Consider the following 16343-nt stretch of genomic DNA (forward strand, 5'->3'; position numbering starts at 1 on the left):
TGGCAGAGTCCTGCTGGGCACAGCTGTAATTGTTCTGCTCCCTGGTTGGGATTTAAGGGTTGGATTAGGATTTTAAGGCATCTCCACTTGCACTGAGCAGGAGCATCACCCCAGGAGCAGAGAGGATAAAATTCCAGTGCTTTCATATCCCCCAGAATGACATTTTATCTCCTGTGCTTTTTGTTTTGTGTGATTTTATTTGGCAGCAGGACTGTAAATCATCTCCCTTCTCCTGTGGAAGCATCAGGCTCTTCCCTAGGGAATGGGACAGGGAATTTGGTGACTTCAGGTCCTGCTGGGCTCAGCTCTAATTGGGATTTAAGCGTTGAATTAAGATTTTTAGGTATCTCCACTTACACAGGAGCATCACCCCATGAGCAGAGGGGGTGAAATTCCAGGTCTTCAATATCCCCCAGAATGATATTTTATCTCTGGTGCTTTTTGGTTTCTCTGATTTTATTTGGCAGCAGAACTGTAAATCATCTCCCTTCTCCCATCTCCCAGCAGCATCAGGCTCCTCCCTGGGGAATGGGACAGGGAATTTGGTGACTTCAGGTCCTGCTGGGCTCAGCTCTAATTGGGATTTAAGGGTTGAATTAAGATTTTAAGGCATCTCCACTTGCACAGGAACATCACCCCAGGAGCAGAGAGGGTAAAATTACAGATCTTTAATATCCCCCAGAATGGCATTTTATCTCCTGTTTAGTTTGTGTGATTTTATTTGGCAGCAGGACTGTAAATCATCTCCCTTCTCCCATCTCCCAGCAGCATCAGGCTCCTCCTTGGGGAATGGGACAGGGATATCTTCAAATCCTGCTGGGCTCAGCTCTAGTTCTGCTCCCTGGCTGGGATTTAAGGGTTGGATTAGGATTTTAAGGCATCTCCACTTGCACTGAGCAGGAGCATCACCCCAGGAGCAGAGAGGGTAAAATTCCAGGTCTTCAATATCCCCCAAAATGACATTTTATCTCCTGTTTAGTTTGTGTGATTTTATTTGGCAGCAGGACTGTAAATCATCTCCCTTCTCCTGTGGAAGCATCAGGCTCTTCCCTGGGGAATGGGACAGGGAATTTGGTGACTTCAGATCCTGCTGGGCTCAGCTCTAATTGGGATTTAAGAGTTGAATTAAGATTTTAAGGCATCTCCACTTGCACAGGAACATCACCCCATGAGTAGAGAGGGTGAAATTCCAGGTCTTTCATATCCCCCAGAATGGCATTTTATCTCCTGTTTGGTTTGTGTGATTTTATTTGGCAGCAGGACTGTAAATCAACTCCTTTCTCCCATCGATCCTCTCCCTGAAAATTTTAATACTCGTGGATTTCACGCTTCAGAAATAAAATTGCAGCGCCAGGAACGTGCTTTGGAGGCTCCTGGAAGTGGAGCTGTAATTTATATGGGTGGTATTAACAGGGTTTTTAATGTACACCATGTAGAGTTGTGTAAATTCCTGTACTACGGGTCGTATATCCAAGAAAATTAAAGTTGTGCCTGAATTTAACCTCTGGTCCAAATCCTGATCCCGCTGACAGCAACAGGATTTTGGTCTCTGCTTTGAAAGGAAGCAGCATCAGTGCCACTGTTTCTCCTGCTTAATTTCCCTGCTTTAATTAAGTCTTTTCATTTGCATAACGAGCGTGATAATACATTTGGGAAGATGTATAATTAAAAAAAAAAAAGACAATAACGCAGAGTTCACGTTGGAAATGGAAACAAAAAGCAAAGGGTTTGGGAAGGGTTTGGTTGAGGGGATTGTGAGGGATTAATGGAGAGCATGGAAAGATTTAAGTCATTAAAGAGCATCCAAGGGAGGGAGATGAAGATGAGGGTGAAGGGCCTTGAGGGGAAGGTCGTGAGAAGCCTTCAGAGAGGATTTTGGGCTGAGGTCATGGAATCTTCTGGATGAGGAGCAGCTGAGGGCACAGGGACTGAGGGGAGAGCTCAGGGCAGTTCCAGATTCCTGGGGAGGGGCAGAGGAGGGGCAGGGACTGAGCTCTGCTCTGGGGGGACCAGGGACAGCAGCCAGGGAATGGCTGGAGCTGTGCCAGGGCAGGGTCAGGTTGGATCTCAGGACAAGGTTCTTCCCCCAGAGGGTGGTTGGCACTGCCCAGGCTGCCCAGGGCAGTGGGCACGGCCCCAAGGCTGCCAGAGCTCCAGGAGGGTTTGGATGATCCTCTGGGGCACAGGGGGGGACTCTTGGGGATGGGCCTGGGCAGGGCTGAGGGTTGGACTGGATGTTCCTTGGGGGTCCCTTCCAACTTGGCATATCCTGGGATTCCGTGTGTGTGCTGAGGAAGCAAAGGGGGGTCTGTGTGAGGAGAGGAAGTTGTGGTGAGGTGGGGTCGGGCTCTTCTCCCAGGAATCAGCAGCAGGACAAGAGGGCCCAGCCTCAAGCTGCACCAGGGGAGGCTTAGGTTGGACATCAGGAAGAAATTCTTTCCAGAGAGAGGGATCAACCCTTGCAATGGGCTGCCCAGGGAGGGGGGGAATCCCCGTCCCTGGAGGTGTTTAAGGACAGACTGGATGTGGCATCAGTGTGATGCCAATTTTATGCCCCAAAACCCACGGATGAAGAAACTGCTCAAAGTTTTCAGTTTCTAAGCAGGAGGTGTCTTTATTACAGCACCGGGAAGCAGCCAGGCCTCCCTGGACAAACTGCTGCATCCTAGTAACTCACAGCTGGACTTTTATACAATTTTGCCAAGCAATTACATCATCAAGCATGAATATTTATAATATTGCAACATACATTTTTAATATTCATAACAGGTGGAGTTTAGGCGGAGTTTGGGGTGCGGTCTTCAATTTGGGGAGAATCTGGGAGGGTCGTTCCTGTTCTTCAGCCTCACGAGCCCCCGTCCCTTTTTCCATCATCATCATGAACTTTGTGAACTCTCTTACCCTGGCTACCTTCCTAGTGAATTTGGCAGAAGTTTCTGATACCTTGGCAAGCATACCTAGGTCTTGGCTCATCTTCTTTCCTTATCAGTCTTTGTTTTCCTCTCTATATACTTATTTTAGCCTTTTAGTTCTTTCTGTTTTCCTGTGCACTCACGCTTCTGTTCTCCTGTGTCACTGTGTCCTGCATTCTTTAAGGAATTATGTCCTCTGCTGTTTCTAAGATCACATCCTCTGTGCTTTTGCTTAAAGCCTATATTCTGAATTTAACTCTTTACCTTTGGTATTGCTATATTACATTTGCTCTCTGGGCCTTGCCTCACTTCAAGGGCCGGGTGACACAGCGAGGTTGTGTCCCGGGTTGCACTGGATGATCTCAGAGGTCTTTCCCAGCCTGGTTGTGTTTCATTCCATGCAGCCCCTCCGTGCAGGGGGTGGTCTGAGGGTGGTCCCGGGGTTGTTGAGGGGTGTTGCTGACGTGGCTTCTCCCCGTGTATGTGTCCCCAGCCCCCCCCACGGTGAGGATCGTGCACTCGGGGCTGGCCTGTAACATCGAGGAGGAGCGCTACTCCGAGAGGGTCTACACCATCCGCGAGGGAGAGACCCTGGAGCTCACCTGCCTGGTCACCGGCCACCCCCGGCCACAGGTGAGCCCCGCCTGCCCTGTGCCCAACACAGCTTCCCTGTGCCCACCACAGCTTCCCTCTGCCCACCATCCCTTCTCTGTGCCCACCACACCTGCCCTGTGCCCACCACACCTGCCCTGTGCCCACCACACCTTCCCTGTGCCCACCATCTCTTCCCTGTGCCCACCATCCCTTCCCTGTGCCCACCATCCCTTCCCTGTGCCCACCACACCTACCCTGTGGTCAAACAATTCCTTGTGCCCACCACACCTTCCCTGTGCCCACCATCCCTTCCCTGTGCTCAAACGATTCCTTGTGCCCACTACACTTCCCTGTGCCCACCAGAGCTTCCCTGTGCCCACCACACCTTCCCTGTGCCCACCACACTTCCATCTGCCCACCATGTCCTTCTGCCCATCATCTCTTCCTTGTGCCCACCACACCTGCCCTGTGCCCACCATCCCTTCCCTGTGCCCACTATCCCTTCCCTCTGCCCACATCCCTTCCCTGTGCCCCCCATCCCTTCCCTGTGCCCCCCATCCCTTCCCTGTGCCCCCCATCCCTTCCCTGTGCTCTGCCCCTCTACCAGTTGGTTCCATCTTCCCTTAAGTGGTTGAGATCCACAGAACGGGATCCACGTGGGGGGGGGGGGGTTGTCCAGGATTTGGTTGGATATTGGGGGGGGGTTGCAGAAGAAAGAGCAACAACAGCTGAAAAGTTGATGATTTTGATTTTTTCATGGCTGGTTTGGTGTTAAAATCAGCAATATTGTGTTTTAATGTGAGCTCTTGGTGTGAGTGTTTGGGAGAAGAGGAGGAAAAACAAATATGAGGACAATGATTGTTTAGTAAAAAACAATTGTTTAGCAAAGAGATTTTTTTTAGTAGAAGATTGTTTGGCAAAAACCAGTTGTCCTCTTAACTGGGGCTTTGAGGGTTTAAATTCCCTTCTCCACACAAAGCAGTGCTGGCATCCTGGCTTGGAGCACGTCCTGAGGTGTCTCCTTCCCGAAGATCCCGGTGCAAACTCCAGGAGTCTTTCCCTCCCGTTGTCTTTCGACCGTGGGTGATTTGATTCCTGTCCCAGATCTTTTGTCACGTTTAACACTCAGCCCGAGCAGGGGGAGGGTTGGGAGCACTGCAGAGCCCTCAGGGGTGTGAATTCAGGTGCTCTGGGGGCAAGAAAACATCCAATAAAGCTGCTCAGAGCAGCAAAAAAACAGCGTGTAAAGCTTAATCACAGCTTGCTTTTTAGTGCTGCAGGAGGATGGAAAACACCCTCCCGAGCTAAATGTGAGCTTTATCGAGTCAAACACTTAGGCAGGGGTTTTTTTTCCCAGCATAAAATACAGGCTAATTTAGTCATGAGTCAGGCTGGATTTTGTCAGGTGTTCAGTGAGCATTTGGAAAGTCTTCCCCCTGAACTGAGGAGTGTCAGCTGGAATCAGCATCAATTTGCCTTTAACAAGGCTCCAATTATGGCACCGGGGACGTGGCAGGGTAAAAACAGCTGCTCCTGTGTGAGGAACCCCCCTCTCCTCACAAACAAGAATTCATAAGAATTCTTATCAATTAAAGTAGAAAATTCATCTCAGAGGAGCCTTTCGTGTCTCAGCCCATCAAAGCAAACAGCACAGGGGTGGTTTTTGGGTTTTTTGGGGTTTGTTTTTTTTAGGTTTTAAAGGGAGGGGAGTGCCAGGAAATGTTAATTCTTCTTTTGCACACCCTAATAAGGGGGAGATCTGCAGAATTAAGGGAGGCTCCACTGATCACAGGGAGTGATGGAGGTGGAACATTTCAAACAGTGCAGGTGTTTTATAAGGTGTTTTAAACATTTTACCTGAGTCTGTTGGTGGAGGTGCCTCGTTGCTTGCCAAGAGTGACAGGACAAAGGGGAATGGCTTAGGACTGGCAGGGAATAAGTGTAGGTTGGATATGAGGAAGGAATTCCTGGCTGGGAGGGTGGGGAGGGGCTGGAATAGAATTCCCAGAGAAGCTGTGGCTGCCCCTGCATCCCTGGAAGTGTCCAAGGCCAGGCTGGGATCCCTGATCTAGTGGAAGGTGTCCCTGCTCATGGAATAGATTTAGAACTAGATGACCTTTAAATTCCTTCCAACCCATTCTATGATTCCATGATTTCAGGCTGATCAAGAAATTAAACTCCCCCGTGGTTTTATTGGGAATGACTGGCTCAGTCCCACCTCCCCAACTCTCCTGGCTCCAGGGGGCTGCTGTCTCTCCACAAGGAATGTGTTTGCACCTTTCCAAAAAGGGTTTGGAAGTGCTGGGGGAAGGAGGTCACCTCAACCCAAGCTGGGAATGCAGCACCAGGGCCAGTCAGGTGGGTGTTGGAGTCCCACTCTGGAGTTGGGAATGTCGAGCCCAGACTTGCCAAAGCCTCGGGAACCCCCCAAAGGAGAGCAGAGAGAGCCCTGGGGAGCTGCAAATCACCCCCCCCCCGGGGGGCTTTGACCAGGCCACTGCCCTCCTGAGCCCTGGGGGAGCTGCAAAGCTGCCAGGAATCCCCCCAGAGAATTCCCAGTGGAATTCCCAGAGCAGGACTGTCCCGTTGTGGGAAGGGAAACAGGACCAACCTCAGGCTGGGCTGAAACCTGGTCCTTGTCCTTGGAATGGTTTGTGTGGGTTTGTTCCCCTTCCCTCCCAAACCAGCCCCTGCACTCTTTGGGGGTTGATCTTTCTCTGGTCACCTTTGATTTTCCTTTCCCTGGTGGCCCTTGGAGGGTTGGCTGGAAGGCTGCAGAAGCAGCTCTGGGCTGGGGCAGGAGGAGCTGTTTTTCCAGGAGCTCCGATCCCTGGGAACGCTCCGGCCTCCTGAGCCCGGGGAGGTGGGTGGGTTTGGAACAAGGGCTGTTGCTGGGAGGTCTCATTGCTCAATTTGGCTTTTATCCTTCTCTTGTCACCTTTGGTTTTCCTTATTCTCCTCCTGGAGAAGCAACCCATGATGGGGAGTGGCACTGGATTGGCCTTAAGGTCCCTTCCAACCCAAACCATTCCCACCATTCTCTACTGGTTGGACAAATCTCTTCCCAACTCCACCATTCCCAAACCACTCCCATTCTCTACACCATTCTATACTGGTTGGACAAATCTCTTCCCAACTCCACCATTCCCATTCCCTCCCCATCTGGTGGCTCCTGGAATTTTCAGCCTGAAAGGGTTTTATTTAATTTTTATGGTGATTTTCCTTTCTTTGCCTGTCGTGCATCTTCCCTTGATTTTGCACCAGGTTTTTTTTTTTTTCCTTAATTAGGTATTTACCTCGTTAACATAATTTTCTTCCTGGTGGCCCTTGGAGGGTTGGCTGGAAGGCTGCAGAAGCAGCTCTGGGCTGGGGCAGGAGGAGCTGTTTTTCCAGGAGTGCCGATCCCTGGGAACGCTCCGGCCTCCTGAGCCCAGGGAGGTGGGTGGGTTTGGAATGAGGGCTGTTGCTGGGAGGTCTCACTGCTGAAAAAGGATGGATCTGATGAGCAAAGGGATGATTTGGTAACCTGGGAAACCAGCAGCTTCTGCAGATCTGCTGGGGAGCTGAAGGAGAACGTGCTGGTGGTTATGGAGGGATGGGAAAGAAGGAAACACTTAGGAGGATACTAAGGAATCATTCCCATTGCTGTCGACTCAGTGGAAGGGTGTTCTCCTGGAAAACCCAGGAGATCCCACCTGCAGAGCTGCCTCCAGCTCTGGGGAGCAACATCAGAAGGACGTGGAGCTGCTGGAGAGAGTCCAGAGGAGCCCCTGGAGATGCTCCAAGGGCTGGAGCCCCTCTGGAGCCAGGCTGGGAGAGCTGGGGGGGTTCCCCTGGAGAAGAGAAGGCTCCAGGGAGAGCTGAGAGCCCCTGGTAGGGCCTAAAGGGGCTCCAGGAGAGCTGGAGAGGGACTGGGGACAAGGCAGGGAGGGACAGGACACAGGGAATGGCTTCAAACTAGTTTAGATGGGATCTTGGGAAGGAATTCCTGGCTGGGAGGGTGGGAAGGCTCTGGAAAAGAATTCCCAGAGAAGCTGTGGCTGCCCCTGGATCCCTGGAAGTGTCCAAGGGCAGGTTGGAGCAACCTGGGCTAGTGGGAGGTGTCCCTGCCCATGGCAAGGGATGGGATGGGATGTTCCCTAAAATCCCTTCCAACCCAAACCATTCTGGAATTCTGCGATCCCATGAAGAGATCACAGAACTTCAGGCCCTGAAGTTTTAAGGAATTCCAAGGGTGGGAATGCTGCTCCCAAACCCTTGTCCCTCCCAGGTGTCTGATGGTGCCAGTTTGAAGGAATTGGGTTGTTTGTGCTGTGACAGGACATCGACCCCCCTGTGCCCCCTTGGGATTTATTCTCCATTTCCATGGATAATATCCTATGCTGGACTGAGCTCCTTCAGCCCTTGGCAGTTGGAAGTGGCTGTTTTGGGAATTTGGGTTGATTTTTTGCTTCCATCCACCTGAGCACTTTTCTGTGGATGCTCCCACTGAGCTTCCCAGGCTTGGAAAAACCATATTCCTTTGGCTGGAGGATGCTCCATAATTCAGTTTTATTCCTCAATTTATTCCTGAAGAGAAATATATTATTGCTATTAATATTATTAATATAATATCACAGTAATTATTATAGAATATACTTACATAAAAATTATATAAAATAGATATTACATATATAATTCTAATTATTATATTTGATTTACCTTCTGCTTTTTTTCTTCTTCTTTTTCTTCTTCTTTTTCTTCTTTTTTCTTTTTTCCTTCTTCTTTCCCTTCTTTTTTCTTTTTTCCTTCTTCTTTTCCTTCTTCTTTTCCTTCTTTTTTCTTTTTTCCTTCTTCTTTTCCTTCTTCTTTTCCTTCTTTTTTCTTTTTTCCTTCTTCTTTTCCTTCTTCTTTTCCTTCTTTTTTCTTTTTTCCTTCTTCTTTTCCTTCTTCTTCTCCTTCCTCTTTTCCTTCCTCTTTTCCTTCCTCTTTTCCTTGTCCCTTTTCCTTGTCCCTTTTCCTTGTCCCTTTTCCTTGTCCCTTTTCCTTGTCCCTTTTCTTCTCCCTTTTCTTCTCCCTTTTCTTCTCCCTTTTCTTCTCCCTTTTCTTCTCCCTTTTCTTCTCCCTTTTCTTCTCCCTTTTCTTCTCCCTTTTCTTCTCCCTTTTCTTCTCCCTTTTCTTCTCCCTTTTCTTCTCCCTTTTCTTCTCCCTTTTCTTCTCCCTTTTCTTCTCCCTTTTCTTCTCCCTTTTCTTCTCCCTTTTCTTCTCCCTTTTCTTCTCCCTTTTCTTCTCCCTTTTCTTCTCCCTTTTCTTCTCCCTTTTCTTCTCCCTTTTCTTCTCCCTTTTCTTCTCCCTTTTCTTCTCCCTTTTCTTCTCCCTTTTCTTCTCCCTTTTCTTCTCCCTTTTCTTCTCCCTTTTCTTCTCCCTTTTCTTCTCCCTTTTCTTCTCCCTTTTCTTCTCCCTTTTCTTCTCCCTTTTCTTCTCCCTTTTCTTCTCCCTTTTCTTCTCCCTTTTCTTCTCCCTTTTCTTCTCCCTTTTCTTCTCCCTTTTCTTCTCCCTTTTCTTCTCCCTTTTCTTCTCCCTTTTCTTCTCCCTTTTCTTCTCCCTTTTCTTCTCCCTTTTCTTCTCCCTTTTCTTCTCCCTTTTCTTCTCCCTTTTCTTCTCCCTTTTCTTCTCCCTTTTCTTCTCCCTTTTCTTCTCCCTTTTCTTCTCCCTTTCCTTCTTCTTTTTCTTCTCCTTTTTCTTCTTCTTTTTCTTCTCTTTTTTCTTCTCCTTCTTCTTTTTCTTCTTATCCTTCTTCTTTTCCTTCTTTTCCTTCTTCTTCTCCTTCTTATTTTCCATCTTTTTCCTCTCCTTTTTCTTCCCCTTCTTTTTCTTCCCCTTCTTTTTCTTCCCCTTCTTTTTCTTCCCCTTCTTTTTCTTCCCCTTCTTTTTCTTCCCCTTCTTTTTCTTCCCCTTCTGCTTTTTCCCCTTCTTTTTCTTCCCCTTCTTTTTCTTCTTTACCTGCTGCTTCTTCTCCTACTTTTTCTGCTTCTTCTTCCTCATATTATTCAGATTTAATCCTGAAGAGCCCTTGTTCTGTAATAGTTGTATTAGACTTCCCCCTCCAACTCTTCCCAGATTTTGGACACAGCTTAGCCACTTATTTGTTTTCTTTTTTAATTGATAAACTAATATTTATTAGGAAAAACAAGAAACCTGCACCTGAAGAGCAGAAGTTGAACTTTAAATAAACTGAACTCTTTAATCCCTGTGTAAATATTTCCCTTCCCAGCCAAAAGTAATTAAAAACAAAGACCTAACTGTCCTAATTAATTTGCTGTGCTCCAGGTATTTGGCTGGTGCTGAATTACAGGACACCCAGCACAGCTGCTGCAATAAAACTCCACAGCCCTTCATTTTTGCTCCTTCAGTTTTGCCCCTTAGTTTTGCCCCTTTTTTTTGCCCCTTAATTTGTTCCCCTAATTTTCCCTCTTGATTTTTGCCCCTTATTTTTGTCCCTTAATTTGTGCCCCTTAATATTCCCTCTTGATTTCTGCTCCTTGATTTCATCCCTTAATTTTTGCCCCTAAATTTGTGCCCCTTACTTTTTCCACTTAATTTTTCCTTCTTGATTTGTGGTCCTTAATTTTGCCCCTTAATTTGTACCCCTTATTTTTGCCCCTTATTTTTACCCCTTAATTTTGCCCCTTTTTTTTGCCCCTTAATTTTTCCCCTTCATTCGTGCCCCTTATTTTACCCCTTAATTTTGTCCCTTACTTGTGCCCCTTAATTTGTGCCCTTGATTTTTGCCCCTTAATTTGTGCCCCTTAATTTTTGCCTTTTAATTTTTCCCTCTCGATTTGTGCCCCTTAATTTTGCCCCTAAATTTTTACACCTTAATTTGTGCCCCTTATGTTATCACTTAATTTTGCCCCTTAATTTTTCCCCTTTCATTTTTCCCTCTTGATTTTTGCCCCTTGATTTGTGCTCCTTAATTTTGCCCCTTACTTGTACCCCTTAATTTGTGCTCCTTGATTTTTGTCCTTTATTTTTACCCCTCTTGATTTGTGCCCCTTGATTTGTGCCCCTTGATTTGTGCCCCTTGATTTGTGCCCCTTGATTTGTGCCCCTTGATTTGTGCCCCTTGATTTGTGCCCCTTGATTTGTGCCCCTTGATTTGTGCCCCTTGATTTGTGCCCCTTGATTTGTGCCCCTTGATTTGTGCCCCTTAATTTTGCCCCTTAATTTGTGCCCCTTATTTTACCCCTTAATTTTGTCCCTTATTTGTGCCCCTTAATTTGTGCCCTTGATTTTTGCCCCTTAATTTGTGCCCCTTAATTTTTGCCTTTTAATTTTTCCCTCTTGATTTGTACCCCTTAATTTGTGGCCCTTAATTTTTGGCCCTTAATTTTGCCCCTAAATTTTTACATCTTAATTTGTGCCCCTTATGTTATCCCTTAATTTTGCCCCTTAATTTTGTCCCTTATTTTTGCCCCTTGATTTGTGCTCCTTGATTTTGTCCCTTAATTTTTCCCCTTAACTTGTGCCCCTTAATTTTTTCCCTTTCATTTTTCCCTCTTGATTTTTTCCTCTTAATTTTTGCCCCTTTATTTTTACCCCTTTATTTTTACCCCTTAATTTTTGCCCTTTAATTTTTCCCTCTTGATTAGTGCCCCTTAATTTTTCCCCTTTCATTTTTCCCTCTTGATTTTTGCCCCTTGATTTTTGCCCCTTAATTTTTGCCCCTTAATTTTTGCCCCTTAATTTTTGCCCCTTAATTTTTGCCCCTTAATTTGTGCCCCTTAATTTGTGCCCCTTAATTTGTGCCCCTTATTCTACCCCTTAATTTTTCCCCTTAATTTTCCCTCTTGATTTTTCCCCTTGATTTCTGCCCCTTAATTTTTGCCCTATAATTTTTCCCTCTTGAATTGTTCCCCTTAATTTGTACCCCTTAATTTTCCCTCTTGATTTCTGCCCCTTATTTTTGCCCCTTAATTTTGCCCCTCTTGATTTTTGCCCTTTAATTTTTTCCTCTTGATCTGTGCCCCTTAATTTGTGCTCCTTAATTTTGCCTCTTATTTGTACCCCTTAATTTGTGCTCCTTGATTTTTGTCCTTTAATTTTTCCCTCTTGATTTGTGCCCCTCAATTTTACCCCTTAATTTGTGCCCCTAAATTTGTGCCCCTTAATTTTGCTCCTTAATTTGTGCCACTTATTTTACCCCTTAATTTTGTCTCTTATTTGTGCTCTTGATTTTTGCCCCTTGATTTTTGCCCCTTAATTTTCCCTCTTGATTTGTGCTCCTTAATTTTGCCCCTAATTTTTCCCTCTTGATTTTTGGCCCCTAATTTTGCACCCCTTACTTCGTGCCCCTTAATTTTTGCCCTTTAATTTTTCCCTCTTGATTTGTGCCCCTTAATTTTGCCCCTTAATTTTTACCCCTTAATTTTCCCTCTTGATTTGTGCCCCTTGATTTCTGCCCCTTAATTTTGTTCTTTGATTTGTGCCCCTTAATTTGTACCCCTTGATTTGTGCCCTTCAATTTTACCCTTTGATTTTTGCCCCTTAATTTTTGCCCCTTAATTTTGAGTGCTGTCACTCGTTCTACCTCTGCTTGCAAAGGTAAAACTTTGGTATAATTTTGATAGGTCCTTATAATTAATTACAGCCACGTTATCAGTTTAATCCTCTTCATCCCACAGATTTCATGATCCAGGAGATAAAAATAACAGGGCAGATATTTTTTTTCCTTCCCCCCCTCCCTTCGTGTCTATCAATCAAAATGATAAAGATATTTATGACTTGCACGTTTTAATGGTGTAATTAGGTGTAATTACATGTTCCAATGATTACATATATGAACAGTAATTATGCAATTGAAGACAATTATGTTAACGAGGTAAATACCTAATTAAGGAAAAAAAAACCTGGTGCAAAATCAAGGGAAGTTGCACGACAGGCAAAGAAAGGAAAATCACCATAAAAATTAAATAAAACCCTTTCAGGCTGAAAATTCCAGGAGCCACCAGATGGAGAGGGAATGGGAATGGTGGAGTTGGGAAGAGGTTTGTCCAACCAGTAGAGAATGGTGTAGAGAATGGGAGTGGTTTGGGAATGGTGGAGTTGGGAAGAGATTTGTCCAACCAGTAGAGAATGGTGGGAATGGTTTGGGTTGGAAAGGACTTTAAAGACCATCCAGTGTCACTCCTCATCATGGGCTGCTTCTCCAGGAGGAAAATAAGGAAAACCAAAGGTGATAAGAGAAGGATAAAAGCCAAATTGAGCAATGAGACCTCCCACAACAGCCCTCGTTCCAAACCCAGCCACCTCCCCGGGCTCAGGAGGCCGGAGCGTTCCCAGGGATCGGCGCTCCTGGAAAAACAGCTCCTCCTGCCCCAGCCCAGAGCTGCTTCTGCAGCCTTCCAGCCAACCCTCCAAGGGCCACCAGGGAAAGGAAAATCAAAGGTGACCAGAGAAAGATCAACCCCCAAAGAGTGCAGGGATGGTTTGGGAGGGAAGGGGAACAAACCCACACAAACCATTCCAAGGACAAGGACCAGGTTTCAGCCCAACCTGAGCCTGGTCCTGTTTCCCTTCCCAGAACGGGACAGTCCTGCTCTGGGGCCACTGGGAATTCTCTGGGGGGATTCCTGGCAGCTTTGCAGCTCCCCCAGGGCTCAGGAGGGCAGTGGCCTGGTCAGAGCCCCCCAGGGGGGTGATTTGCAGCTCCCCAGGGCTCTCTCTGCTCTCCTTTGGGGGGGTCCCGAGGCTTTGGCAAGTCTGGGCTTGACATTCCCAACTCCAGAGTGGGACTCCAACACCCACCTGACTGGCCCTGGTGCTGCATTCCCAGCTTGGGTTGAGGTGACCTCCTTCCCCCAGCACTTCCAAACCCTTTTTGGAAAGGTGTAAACACATTCCTTGTGGAGAGACAGCAGCCCCCTGGAGCCATGAGAGTTGGGGAGGTGGGACTGAGCCAGTCATTCCCAATAAAACCACGGGGGAGTTTAATTTCTTGATCAGCCTGAAATCATGGAATCACAGAATGGTTTGGAAGGAATTTAAAGGTCATCTAGTTCTAAATCTATTCCATGAACATGGACACCTTCGACTAGATCAGGGATCCCAGCCTGGCCTTGGACACTTCCAGGGATCCAGGGGCAGCCACAGCTTCTCTGGGAATTCTTTTCTAGGGCCTCCCCACCCTCCCAGCCAGGAATTCCTTCCCAAGATCCCATCTCTCCCTGCCCTCTGGCAGTGGGAAGCCATTCCCTGTGTCCTGTCCCTCCATCCCTGTCCCCAGTCCCTCTCCAGCTCTCCTGGAGCCCCTTTAGGCCCTGCAAGGGGCTCTCAGCTCTCCCTGGAGCCTTCTCTCCTCCAGGGGAACCCCCCCAGCTCTCCCAGCCTGGCTCCAGAGCAGAGGGGCTCCACCCTTGATGGATTCCCATTAATGGGAATACCCATAGAATGGATATTCCCCCATCCCAGGGCTGGAAAGCTGTGGCTCTGAGGATTGTCCAACCAGGAATTCCTTCACCAGTAATTCTGGGACTTGAAATCCTGTGGAAAGTCTGTCTGGATTTAATAGAGAAGATGTAAAGGATGTGAAGAAATCATGGAATCCCAGACTGGTTTGGGTTGGAAGGGATCTTAAAGATCATCCCATTCCACCCCTGCCATGGGCAGGGACACCTTCCACCAGCCCAGGTTGCTCCAACCTGGCCTTGGACACTTCCAGGGATCCAGGGGCAGCCACAGCTTCTCTGGGCAACCTGGGCCAGGGCCTGCCCACCCTCCCAGCCAGGAATTCCTTCCCAATATCCCATCTATCCCTGCCCTCTGTCCACTTTTAAATATTCCCTGATTTCCAGCTCTCTTTACTTCCCTTTGGAAATCACCTCAGTTTCATTGTTGCTCCATTGCCACGATTTCCTCAGCCTTGGCTTCACAGGTCCTTAATCCCTCCCTTAATCCTGGTTTTATTTCTGGCTGCAAGCTCAACCAGGTTCTTTTTTTGTCCCCCTCCTTGTCTGTTTGCATTCCTCTTGATCTGTGGGAACTGTTCCCAGATCCTGTTCCTTGGCACTCGTGGGAGTCATTTAAAGGTGTGCCAGGAGAGCTCAACAAGACATGAATGATGCTATTTGTGATCCCTGGAGTTTGCAGAGTTTTTCCTTCTTGTCGGGCTCTGAATTGGAACCAAGCTGCAATCTCCGAGGCAGTGGGATCCAAACACCTGCCCAGTTTCTTTGCCCTGACTGAAGGAATTGCCAGAACCTTTTTAAACTGTTCCAGGTGCAGGCCAGGAGAGATTTGGTCCTTTCCCAAGGTTGTTTAATATTGTTTTAAAGCTTTTCACTGCTCGAAGGAGACTTTGCCAATTCTTCATCCTCTGCAAGGGGAAAATAAGTTTACAGAGGAAAAAAAACAAAACAAAACACGGCAGCAGAGGTGGTTTTGGCGCCTCGAATTGCATTTTGAAGCAAAAACCTGGGAATTTCCATCCTGACTGAGCTTATCCTGTCTCCCAGCCAGCACCCGGAGTGTAGAGTCTGGATTTGCTCACTCTTCCAGCCTCTGATATTTTGGAATTGCCTGATGAAAAGCTTGTATCTGACGACTGTGGTAACCAGATAGGGATGGATTTAATTCCCACAAAGGAATATTCTCTTTTTTTTTTTTTTTTTGAAGGAATTCAGGGCCTCGAACTTCACGTCATCGCCTTCATCACCGACCCGTGACCACCAAAAACACAATTCTGTGTTGCAATTTGAAAGGGAAGGAGGGTTCTTTTGCAAGAAAAACCAAACACAAAAACCCTGCTGGGTGATAATTCCAGTCAGTTGCTCTGATTTTTAATTTTATAAGAAACCTTTCCCAAGGAATCCTGGCTTTGGTGGAGTGTCTGTGCCTCGTTCTCAGCAGCTGCTGCTCTTGCCTGGGCCCTCGTTGCTGTTTTTCATCCTCAGCTGAGCTGCCAACTCCCCCTCATCAAGATTTCCTCTCTTCTCCCTTTTTTTTCCCCTACTCTCCCCCTTCCCAGTTCTCCCACCTTCCAAGGGAAACCAAATGTCACCTCCTTTCTTTGTCACCACAGCTCAAACAAGTTCAGTCTCAGGCTCTCACTCTCATTTTGGGTTCAGTGAGAGTGTTGGGTGGAATTCCAAGCTGGTTCCCATGGAAGGAAGATGAAGCAGAGCTGATTTGTTGGGTCACTGAGATTTAGGGTTTAATGTGGAAAAAATGGGGGTTCATCTTCAGTCCTAGAGGGAGGTGCTGCTGGAAGCACCAATAAGGTCTCACTCTTATTTTGGGCTCAGGGAGAGTGTTGGGTGGAATTCCAGGTGTGTGAGTGTTGGTTCCTGTGGAAGGAAGAGGAAGCAGAGCTGATTTATTGGATCACTGAGATTTAGGGTTTAATGTGGAAAAAAATGGGGGTTCATCTTCAATCCCAGAGAGAGGTGCTGGTGGAAACACCAATAAAGTCTCACTCTTGTTTTGGGCTCAATGGGAATGTTGGGCTCAATGTTGGGTGGAATTCCAGGTGTGAGAGTGTTGGTTCCTGTGGAAGGAAGAGGAAGCAGAGCTGATTTGGGTAGTTTTGGGACCCTCACAAAGAAAGACATGGAGAAGCTGGAGCATGTCCAGGGAAGAGAACAGAGCTGGGAAGGGGCTGGAGGAGCAGCTGAGGGAGCTGGGGGGGCTCAGCCTGGAGAAAAGGAGGCTCAGGGGGGACCTTCTGGCTCTGCAACCCCCTGACAGGAGGGGGGAGCCGGGGGGGGTCGGGCTCTGCTCCCAGGGAACAAGGGACAGGAGGAGAGGGAACGGCCTCCAGCTGTGCCAGGGGAGGCTCAGGTGGGACAGGAGGAGGAATTT

The 16343-nt window shown here is 47.4% G+C and overlaps 1 protein-coding gene and 1 long non-coding RNA gene across 2 annotated transcripts in view; one reads left to right on the top strand and one right to left on the bottom strand.

Moving 5' to 3' along the window:
* Positions 1 to 16343, bottom strand: part of LOC127463143 (uncharacterized) — a 192165-nt gene that overhangs the window by 90017 nt on the left and 85805 nt on the right. The window lies entirely within an intron of this gene.
* MDGA2 (MAM domain containing glycosylphosphatidylinositol anchor 2) overlaps positions 1 to 16343 on the top strand; it is a 293882-nt gene that overhangs the window by 80827 nt on the left and 196712 nt on the right. Inside the window, exon 2 of the mRNA XM_051772102.1 lies at positions 3406 to 3545. Coding sequence (XP_051628062.1) covers positions 3406 to 3545 — 140 coding nt within the window. The remainder of the gene's footprint in view (positions 1 to 3405; positions 3546 to 16343) is intronic.

The sequence above is a fragment of the Manacus candei genome, unplaced genomic scaffold (genome assembly GCF_025592945.1).
Source record: "Manacus candei isolate 608988 ecotype Guabito, Panama unplaced genomic scaffold, ASM2559294v1 h1tg000150l, whole genome shotgun sequence".
Classification (NCBI taxonomy): Eukaryota; Metazoa; Chordata; class Aves; order Passeriformes; family Pipridae; genus Manacus; species Manacus candei.